An 11,025-nucleotide genomic window follows, 5' to 3' on the forward strand; every position below is an offset into this window, starting at 1 on the left:
TTATTATTATTATATATATTTATACATATATATATATGTAAACACACACACACACATGTATGGAAAGAGGGTGTGTGAGTGAGAAGCTGCGCTCAGCGTATGATAATATCGTAAAATAAATAAATAATGAGGTCCCACCTTTCGTTATCTGCAAGATTTTTCTCCCGCAATGATTTGTCTATCCGTTCGATATGTGTTCGACATGCCTTAATTCCTTTCTCGACAGCTTCGATCTGAAGAATGATGAAAGATTATAGATTATAGATCATATCAAATCGCCCCAAACATAATAAATACGCTAATATATATTATAAATGGGGGTTTGAAAAAAAAGCCGTACTTGCCTGACCAAAGATGCTAGGCATATTGATGACATAACACGTGTCATGCACTGAAAGTCGACTTCCGTTATTAAAACTAATTAAAATATTAAATTTCCCACTGTTTTCACAAGAATATCTTTAATTATTCTTTTCTATATTTTTAATTAATTATGGAGATTCGATATCAATATTTAAATCAATTAAAGTCATATATGTAATACGCTTGATTATTCAATTTATTTCTCACGCGCGTACTGATTCACGCATAATCAGTCTGTTGTATGAGGGGGAAAAAAAACGGGAACCTAAATTCTGGTAAACATGCAATCAAATATAAATAATATATGATAGATTTTGAGTCGATTTTGACGGTGATTATCCCAGCAGTTCGATGACAGAATTACATAGTTATTGTATCATAGTATAAGTGGTTGTGTATTCCACAGACACTTGTATTCTTAATGTAATATTTAGGTATTAATAGAATCATGTGACAGGATTCCCCAGAGTTTCCGTTCAGCCGTATTTGCTTGCGAGGCCTAGGTCGACTCGAGTCTTTAGCAGGAGGCATTTGCACAAAGTGCCGCGTGAAGGGACCGAATTCTAGGCCTCGAAATTATAAAGTAAACTTCTTAATCATTTACATTAATTGACATTCTACTACACATCCGTACATGTCATCAACGCCAGAATCATCGGTTTCCGTGTAAGCATAGTTTAGATAGATCTGAAATACAGCATTTTCCTGTGCTAATTTAATTCTCGAGTCTCGACGTTTCTTAACCTAATTCAACCACTTCTCAACTCTTCCTTGGTCTACCACCCAACAACATGTATCATTCATGCGCACCAAACATCCACTGCAATGTAGTCGTTCCTCCCACTTTACATCAGCAGCTCATATCTAAATCGTAGCATACCTATACAAGTGTGCCTTCCACCCGACTTTGTTTCCTCATAACTTTTAGAAAAATGGATATTTTTCAATGAAATTTGTCAGAAATATTTTTCAGATGGTGTAGATTCCGATTTTATCAAAATTTGTTATGAAGAATTTTTTCTATGAGTGGAGAGAGGAGTTTCTAAAAATTCACACGAGTCGGGTTTGTTTCCTCATAACTTTAATAAAAATGAGTATTTTTTAATGAAATTTTCTACAAATACTTTTCAGAGTGTGTAGATTACGCTTATATCAGAATTTAATGTGCAAAAAATATTTTTAAAAAAGCGGGCACGCACACTCCACAATTCTTCGAAATTTCAAGTTTCATTAGATACACAAGTGTCAGTAATCGCAATCTACACACTCTGAATTATATTTGTAGAAAATTTCATAAAAAAATAAAAAAAAAAAATACCAGTTTTTCTTAACGTTACAAGGAAACAAAGCTGACTCTTGTCAATATATTGAAACTCTTCTCCCCACCCCTGGAAAAAAGATTTTCACAAGAAATTCCAATATAATCGTAATCTACACCACCTGAAGCGTATTTGTAGAAAATGTCATTAAAAAATATCCATTTTCCTTTCTACTATAGGCACAAGGCCTGAAATTTTGGGGGAGGGGGATAGTAGATTACACTGAGCCCAGTACTCAACCGGTATTTATTTTATTGACTCTGAAAGGATGAAAAGCAAAGTCAATCTTTGTGGAATTTGAACTCAGAACATAAAGACAAACCGAATGCTGCTAAGCGTTTCAGTTAGTGTGCTACCGATTCTGCCAGCTCACTGCCTTCCCATTACTGTTAATATCACAATGAAATATGGCCATTTGAGTTAAGGAAGTGGCCTTTATGCTGTCACTTGAACTGCTAGATATAGCAGTTAAATCTCCCTCAAATGATGCTATATTGGCTTAAGACATGTTAGAAATATGATCCTGGGCTTCCCTGCTGATAAGAGGTCATGACTGGAATGTCTCTGAGGTGTTCAATTAAGGCTGACTTGGAGCTGAATAACAACCAAATAACCAAGGTCCTTTTTTCTATTTATTTACTGATCATCATCATCATCATCTTTATTTAAAATCCATTTTCCTTGCTTGCATGGGTCAGATGGAATTTATTGAGGCAGATTTTCTATGACCAGATACCTTTCTTGTGACCAACCATTCCCTGTTAACAAGCAAGGTGATACTTCTTCATGGCCAGAAATGATTTTTATGGAAGACAGGAAACCAGCAACATCACTTTTATGATGGTGATGTACACTTACAACCATCATCTGATGTCAAGACCAGGGTTCACACAATTACACACACATATGATGGGCTTCTTTCAGTTTCCATCTACCAAATCCACACAAGACTTTAGTTGGCCTGGCGTTATAGTAGGGCTGAATTCAAGATGTGAAGCAAGCTTTTGGTTTAAGTTTAAACATTATAAGGCAGTGATAGTGAAAAACATGTAAAACTTCCAAAAAATGTAGTAAAAAAAATAAAGAATCAAAACAGAACAATTGCAAACATTAATCCTCATTATGTTTTATTTGTGACAGGTAACGTTCATTTTTTATGTGAGTCTTTTTACGTTTTTTCTTTAAATATGTTTCCACTTTGCCTTTCTCTTTTAATTCTCGATACTTTTGAGCAATCTGTAGTAATTTCTTGTCAGCTGAATAAAAATGAAAAGAGAAAACAAATTAAAAACATTATAATTAAACAAAGACATTAGCATTATTCATTTCTAACTGAACATTTATGGCAGATGTCTTTCTCTAAAGACCATAGCACTCTCTGGAACATAGGCACCATCGGGGGTCGATAAATTAAATACCAGTTGCATACTGGGGTCGATCTAATCGACTTGCCCCCCCCCCTCCCTGCCAAATTTTAGGCCTTGAGCCTAGAGTAGAAAAGAATATAATGAATATAAAGCAAAATCAGTAAATTAACAAAAATAAACTTACATTTCTTTAAGAAGTATTGTTTCTTTCCTTGAGTAACTAAACCTTTCTCTTTTTTTTGCCACGTTTTCTCTAAGTCTTTAGATTTAGAAATCTGATCAGAGGCCAATTTTTGTTGCTCCTGCGAAAAAGAAAAAAGGAATTTACAAATAAAGGAAAACTATTTGATACTTGTATAATTTGAACTATATTATGCTCAATTATGACTGAAAAATCTGGGGTGTGACTTAGACACAGGGCAAAAATAAAACTATGAAGGGCTGAATCACGGTCAGGCTTGGAATGAGACAGGTACAGCTGTTTAGACTCTGACGATATGGCATGGTGGAGTGGACATTCAACCTGCTTTGGTGTCAATATTGGCGGCAAACACACAAACCTACACATACAGACAGAGGGAGATGGGGAGAGAAAGAAAGAGAGAGATTAAAACACCTGCTGCTAAAAAGGTCAGGACCAAATCAGTGATGCCAAAATAAGTAATGCTTAACATTTTTGAGACACATGGTGTTTTGGTATGTGTAACCAAAAATGGCCAAAATGTTTTTTCCTATTGAGATACATCTACTGAAAGACAATCTCTAATTAGCTATTACACTTCAAAACCAACCATTCACAACATTTGTTCCAACGGGCCGATGGACCAGCCTCAGAGTCCTTTCAGCTTGTATCACATGGGCTGGTCAATCAGCCTGGGTGTCCCAAGAGGGTTACATATCAGTACCTGAACAATTCCTACCCGGGCTAGGCTGGGTATAACCAAGAAAATAACCATTTTGTTAAAGAATGAAAACTAATATTATCAAACAGCAAAATAAGGAGTTTACCATTCTTGTTATAAGGTATTTGATATTCTTTGATTTGTCTTCATTTTTGGATCGTTTCAGTTTCTTCTTAAGAACCTGTGAGTGAAACAAAATTAAGAATTATTCCTTTGAAATCAGGAGTATTTTCTGCAGTAGACTTTTTAAATCATAAAAACAATGGTAAATTTCATTCTTATGGCTACCAAAAGAAAGTATCGTTATTAGAAATATAGCATTCTGAAGTCATCATTTAACATCCGCTTTCTATGCTGGCATGGGTCGGATAGGTTGATAGGAGTTGGTAAGTCAAAATATAGCCCTGAGCCAACCAAAGCTTTGTGAGGGCTTTTGGTAAATGCAAACTGAAAGGAGCTGGTCGTATATGTATATATGTGCCACCTTGTCTTGGCACTGTGTGAAAGTTGCACATGGCCGATAGTCATACAAGTGATGTTATTTGTTCCAATCTCCTATGTTAACACATTCAGCCATGGGAAAACACTTCCTTCCTTGGAAACAGGTGACAGGAAGTGCATTCATCTGTAGAAAATCTACCTCAACAAATTTCAACTGACCCATGATTGCATGGAAAAAGTAGACAGTAAAACAATGATGATGATCATCATGTTAGACACCCTCATCATATCAATGTGGATCAGTATGGATTTTATAAATTTGGCATGTAAAAAGCACCGTTCGAGTGTTGGGCCTCATGGAGGCAGTGACAGGTGACCAAGACCTTTGGCGATACACTGTGCTTGTGTTGACCTGTTAAGCCAAGTAAGACCGTAGTCATGGCTGATACTGGTATCAGGTTAATTGTACCTGTGCCATGTAAAAAACACCCACTACACTCTCGGAGAGGTTGGCATTAGGAAGGGCACCCAGTCGTAGAAACCTTGCCAAATCAGATTGGAACCTGGTGCAGCCTCCTGGTTTACCAGTTTTCAATCAAACCGTCCAACCTATGCCAGCATGGAAAAGTGGATGTTAAATGATGACGATGATGACATTAGGTGCAAACAAACATATTTACTGATTAGAGCATGAAATCACTAAAGAATATTCATCATCATCATTTAACATCGGTTTTCTATGCTGGCATGGGTTGGACAGATTGACAGGCACTGGCAAAGACAGGTTCCATAGCCTGTTTTGGCATGGTTTCTACAGCTTGATGCCCTAATGTCAACCACTTTATAGGGTGTACTGGGTGCTTTCTATGTGGCACCAGGACCAGTAGTGTATAAAAGTAAAAGAAATATTTAATTGGATGTGGCGAATACTTTTCAAGTCTGCATGGTTAAAAAGGATTGCCATGCAATCATGTGGTTCCAAGTTCAATCTCACTGCACAGCACTAAAAATGAAGATGATGATGATGAAAAAGAAAAACAATACCTTCAACTCTTGTTCTTTATAATCATCAATAAATGAATAAGCCTTCTTGAAAAAATCTTCATTGTAGTTTCCCGATAAGTCATCAAATCTTGGATCTCTGTATGCCTAAGGTTGAAGAAATATAAAACCAAAATGGAAAAGAAACATGGTTACTTCTGAGATTATGATGAAGAATCTGATTGAAGATAGTAAACGAGAGAGCAAAACTAAATGTTTTCAGAAGCAGTAATGGTAGTGTTGCTTTAATGAATCAGGTACAGGCACAGCTGTGTGGTTGAGAGGCTTGCTTCTCAACTATGTGGTCTTGGGTTCAGTCTTGTTATACAGCACCTTGGACAAATGTCTTCTACTATAGCCTTGGGTCAACCAAAGTTTTGTAGGTGGATTTGGTAAACAGAATCTGAAAGAAACCTGCTGGGTTCGGCTGCTCTACATTGACAAGGGCAACACCTCGAAACTAGTCTGTAGATGCCAGACCAGCAAGGGGAAGCGGCTGACCTCCCCTGTTCGAAGGTTATAAAGGACACAGGTTCGTGTGTCACATAGCTAGCTAGAGGCGATGGCCTCTTGGAGCTAATCAACGGCAGCATTCATCCTATTTTTTGGACTGCCATGTTGGCTTGGCGATAACTATTAATATATAAATATATGAGGGGTGCTGAATAGTTCCTTGCTTTGGGTAACAGTAAATACAGGAGAATCAGTTAATTATGATTTTATTTAACATATTCTGAGATACCCTTAAAATCAGGAACTTTTCAGCACCCCCTCACATACATGTGTGTGTACGCCCTTATCCAGACATCACATGATGGTTGTAAAGAAGATTATCATCATCCAAACAATTTATTTCATTTCCAGTCTTCCAGAGAAAACATGTCTGGCCTTGGGGGAGATATTACCTTGCTTGGAAAGAGGTGACAGGAAAAGCATCTGGCCATATATAAACCTGCCTAAACAAATTTCGTCTGACCCATGCAAGTATAGAAATATGGATGATAATAGAAGTTTGATTTAAAACAAAGATAAATATAAAAAAAAAAAATACCTTTTTCCGAACTGGAACTACATGTCTTAATGTGGATACTGGCTTCTTAGAGGACATTTCCAGTGGCCTGTTAACGATAGAATAATTGAAATAAAGAGGTGTACCAGTGATATGACACTCATTATCAATTAACAAAATGATTGAGAATAGCATTTAATTAATACAAAATCTATGTAGCCTGTCACCTAATTGTGACATCAGTGACTTTTTAATCAGTTTTTCTGCATCAGTAATGGCTGATTTTGTCTTAGCATGCAGTTACCAGTGGATATTTTCTACTGACGAAGTCTAAAGATGCAGAAATGCACATTTAGCAATGCCATCATCTCTGCCAGATGATTTTCATTTATGACTGATATATTTCTGTTTTTTTTTAACATTGTACATATGTAAGAGTTACTATACTACAGTAAATTAGGCTTTCAACAATATATCTGCTTTAAGTATGATACACAGATTGCTAAAGTAATTTGTTTTTGCTTTTGAAAATGCTTAACCATAGCAGCATACTTACTGGTTTTTGGTTATTGGTTTCTTTTCTTTCTTTGTCTTTCTTTTGTGTTTGCGATAGATTTTATTAAACCTGAATATCAAAATGAATACAGCTGAAGTAAATATTGATTTCTAACACAGACACAAGACTACAAATTTTGGGGGAGGGCGATATAGTTGAGTAAACTGACCACCCCACCCCCAATATTTGACTGGTACTTCATCAAAATACTTATTTTTATTTTTTTACTTGAAGTAGTTTACTTTATTGATATTGAAGTAAATCTTAACAGAGAAAAGAGATATACAAGTTATAACATCACAAGCTAGCAAATGTTAAAAATACAATGCTATGGCAGTAGCATGGAAACCATTCCTGTTCTCTTTATTTCTTTAAACTGACAGGAATATATTACTTTAGTGTTTCAACTAAATATAAAAACACCGTTTTCAATGATGTTTATAACTGAACCACCTAAGTGAATAAAGATGCTGTATTCTCATGATAAGCTACAAATGAAAAAAAAAAATTTAGTAATATACACCAAATCAATCACTTCAAAAGACTTCCAACACTTATTTATTAAATACCAATATGTCATTAATTAACATCCCTTTTTCTATGCTGACAGGAGTTGGATGGTTTGATAGGAGTTGGCAAGCCAGAGGACTATACCAAGCTCGTACTCCCACTTTGACATGGCTCCTACAGCTGGATGCTCTTCATAATGTCAATCACTTTATAGAGTTGTAATGTTTATTATCAGTCAGTTTTACTTATCACTGTTTAGCATGCCCCCTCTGTACTTTACAGAGTGTACTGGGTGCTATTTTTGGTGGTACCAGTACTAGTGAGGTCACCAAGTATTTGCAAGACAAGATCTCTCAACTGACTGAAGTACAGTACTGAAGGAAGTAAAAATGATAGAGAGACAGAAAAAGTGGCTTGCTGAATGGGTGAATACACAGATTCCCCTGCATACTCTCTCTCTTTTCCTCACTTTCATTCTCCCAGAGGGAGAATAAAGGTGAGGGAGGGAGACAGAGAGAGAGAGAGAATGAATCAAAGAGCGAAAGATGGTGATGGTACAATTATTATGACTACTTACATTGTAATTCCAATTTTGCCTTTAAGTTTCTGCAATTCTTCAAAACTCATTTCAGACATTTCTAGAATAATGAAAATGAGAAATTTTATATTTTTATAAATAAGTCAATAAAGTTAAAAAATTTAGAAAATATAAAAAAAAGACAAAAAAAAAATGTATGTAGCTACGATTTCAATAACTTAAAGTAATAAAATACTTCCTACACATTTAAATTTGTAAAGTTGACTTTCATAACAAAGTTTAAAATAAACTAGTTTCATTCAAAATTGATAATATTTATTATTACTTTTATTTGTAAAAATGGTAGGCACAGATGTGGCGGTGTGGTCAAGTTTTCCTCCAAACTACATGGTTTTGCATTCAATTCCAGTGCAGGGTTCCTTAGGTAAATGTTTACTACCATAGCTTAGGATTGTCCCAAGCTATATGAATGACAGAAACCTGCCAGGCTTATTTATTTTGTTGCTTGGTTTAACCCCTCACCCCCTGCATGATACATGCCCTTGGCATAACTGGAAGAGTCCATTCTGTTACAAGCATCCGAATAAGGTCTCCAGTCTGAAGATAACTCAATAGCTTAGTGCACTGCTTTATACTGCAGCACACGAGTTGTTCCTTCCTTTTCCGTCACAAGTCTCAGAGGCCCGTTAATCCTAAACAGTCTAAAGTCTGCAGGCCCTTAATTTGGAGCATATTCTAGTTTCCATGGACTGTAAGTAATGGAGAATACAGTCTTGTCCTGAAATGGGATGCCAATCCATCACAGCCTATTCTTATATATATATCGAAGAGTGTAGGCTTGAAACATCAAAGACTTTTGTATTTTTCCTGAGCATCAAACTAATACACCTACTTGTTATTTTCTGTATATTTGAATGGTGTGTGTGTGTGTATATATATATACATATATATATACATATACTGTTCTGGTATTGGTGAGATTAACAAATAAAGTACTCCATCCAATGAGAGATAAATATCATTTAATGTACACGGGATTTAAGTTCGATTTACTATTAGTTTCATACAGTGAAAACAAGTTAGTGCAGCCATGTTATATATATGAGTCTCAGAGATTGCTTGGAATCACAAGGCACGCTATACAAGCTTTTCTGACCATCGCGTTTTCACAGCATGAAACTACATATAAAAAAAAATCAAAACAAATTGTTTATAGAAAAAAAAATGTTTAAATGATTAAAATGACACAGAAGGTTTTAGGTACTTTCCTATTATCGACAACTAATAATTAAACTGTAGAGCAATCATTCAATTCCTCGCCCCTTTCTTTCTCTATGGGATAGTGACAGTTATTCCGAAAGTCCGCCGATCAACAATTACACCCGCCTTACAAACGTAATATTTTACTACTAATCCTTTGGTAAAAAAAAAAAAAAAAATTGTATGTCGTTAATAAGAAAGTACTAATTTATAAGTATTTTGAATGTTATACATACCTTTCCGAACGGTGTCCTTTTAGTAGTTAAAGGCAAGCAAGATAAGCCATGAAAAGAAAGAAAAAAACTGCTTTATTACGGTTCACTAAATGTTTTGAAGTAAAACATTTAAAGAATGATCCCCCCACCTCACCTTTTTTTTCACCGAATACTGATCGATTAAATATAACTTTAGTATGGCAATAACAAATCGTTAAGCAATCTAAACTTCTTTATCGATGAACTTTTCTTGAATAGTACCGAACTTATAAATATGTCACAGAATATGGCAATATCGTTAATATAACATCGCCGTATAATGCACTAGATAGTGTTGTTTAGTCTCAGATCAACTATGAATGTTTGAGTATTCCATTTATGACCATCCCACCTCTTAAGGTGTATCTATGAGCATCTTCGCATTTTTAAGACGAAGTTGTAATTTGAGGAAGTTTTGATTGCTAATTATTTTCAATTTTGAAGTATGGTTTTAACATGTATACAAATACGAAGGTTGAATGCTATAGTTATTAAGTTTCCTTAAATCTTCGAAAAGATTTGTGTATTTAGACAACAAATAAGATTATAACAAGGAAAATTAAAACGACAAAATCTCAGAACTCACCATATTGGAATCTGTTGTCACGAACAAGTGCCCTGTCGCTTAGAACATAAAATTAATCTTCTTATATATATATATATATATATATATATATAGGTTATTTATCTAATTTCAATATATAAAACATCTAAATTTGTATGATATTTAAACTCATTAAAATATTTATATAATTGCAAAGTACATATATTTTCATTTTTTTAAATAATTTTCAATTTATAGAAAAATTTTCTGTTTTTTCTTTAATACCTAAGCGACCTGAGTAGGTCATGCCTAAACTTGTATAAAAAGGCGGGAATTGTGGAAGATGTTTAAATGAGTTGCGATTTTCTTACGGGACAATGTTGGGTAACAAAGCTTTGGAACTGATTAAGGAACTTTCTAGAGCTTCTAGCGGGACTTTATCATCATACAATGTAAGTTAAGCCATATTTATATTAACCCCATGTGTTTTATTATTATTATTTAGTTTCAGGGCTGTCTCTAGTGTGAAGACTTCTGATCAAATGTAGCCCATCTCTTTTACTTGTTTCAGTCATTTGACTGCGGCCATGCTAGAGCACCGCCTTTAGTCGAGCAAATCGACCCCAGGACTTATTCTTTGTACGCCTAGTACTTATTCTATTGATCTTTTTCTGAACCGCTAAGTTACGGGGACGTAGACACTCCACCATCGGTTGTCAAGCGATGTATACGACAGGCTTCTTTCAGTTTCCGTCTACCAAATCCACTCACAAGGCTTTGGTCGGCCCTAGGCTATAGTAGAAGACACTTGCCTAAGGTGCCACGCTGTGGGAATGAACCCGAAACTGCATTAGCCCCTAAAAGTCAGTGGTTCCCAATCATTTTCTACCTATGGACTTCTTTGATTTCTCTTTTGCTCAG

The 11,025-nt window shown here is 35.3% G+C and overlaps 3 protein-coding genes across 4 annotated transcripts in view; 1 reads left to right on the forward strand and 2 right to left on the reverse strand.

Moving 5' to 3' along the window:
* The window catches only part of LOC106877179 (uncharacterized), a 14,889-nt gene extending 13,708 nt beyond the window's left edge, over positions 1-1,181 (reverse strand). The window contains exons 1-2 of one of the 2 annotated variants that reach the window (XM_014926014.2): positions 341-1,181; positions 139-233 (exon numbers count right to left, since the gene is read on the reverse strand). In XM_014926014.2, the coding sequence (XP_014781500.1) occupies positions 139-233; positions 341-388 (143 nt within the window). In that variant the 5' untranslated portion in view covers positions 389-1,181. The remainder of the gene's footprint in view (positions 1-138; positions 234-340) is intronic. The other variant, XM_052971455.1, reaches the window with a different exon arrangement.
* A 1,607-nt stretch (positions 1,182-2,788) lies between these two features.
* LOC106877155 (ribosomal RNA processing protein 36 homolog) lies at positions 2,789-10,208 on the reverse strand. The gene is made up of 9 exons (XM_014925965.2): positions 10,147-10,208; positions 9,543-9,558; positions 8,086-8,146; positions 6,999-7,067; positions 6,485-6,551; positions 5,437-5,541; positions 4,058-4,132; positions 3,234-3,351; positions 2,789-2,938 (listed from the first exon to the last, which is right to left on the reverse strand). Exons 1-9 carry the CDS (start codon positions 10,147-10,149, stop codon positions 2,793-2,795), a joined length of 660 nt encoding a protein of 219 aa, XP_014781451.1. The 5' UTR covers positions 10,150-10,208; the 3' UTR covers positions 2,789-2,792.
* Positions 10,209-10,417: 209 nt separating this feature from the next.
* The window catches only part of LOC106877156 (DNA replication complex GINS protein PSF1), a 6,910-nt gene continuing 6,302 nt past the window's right edge, over positions 10,418-11,025 (forward strand). The window contains exon 1 of the mRNA XM_014925967.2: positions 10,418-10,556. Within this exon, the coding sequence (XP_014781453.1) occupies positions 10,482-10,556 (75 nt within the window). The 5' untranslated portion in view covers positions 10,418-10,481. The remainder of the gene's footprint in view (positions 10,557-11,025) is intronic.

This window comes from Octopus bimaculoides, chromosome 11 (assembly GCF_001194135.2).
Source record: "Octopus bimaculoides isolate UCB-OBI-ISO-001 chromosome 11, ASM119413v2, whole genome shotgun sequence".
NCBI classification, from domain to species: Eukaryota; Metazoa; Mollusca; class Cephalopoda; order Octopoda; family Octopodidae; genus Octopus; species Octopus bimaculoides.

Bases quoted from the DNA above. Each gene is read 5' to 3' on its own strand.
- LOC106877155 (XM_014925965.2), bottom strand. The intron at 7,068-8,085 runs GTAAGTAGTCAT...TTTGATATTCAG, and splicing joins GGCAAAATTGGAATTACAAT to GTTTAATAAAATCTATCGCA. The intron at 3,352-4,057 runs GTAAACTCCTTA...TCTTTTTCGCAG, and splicing joins AATACCTTATAACAAGAATG to GAGCAACAAAAATTGGCCTC.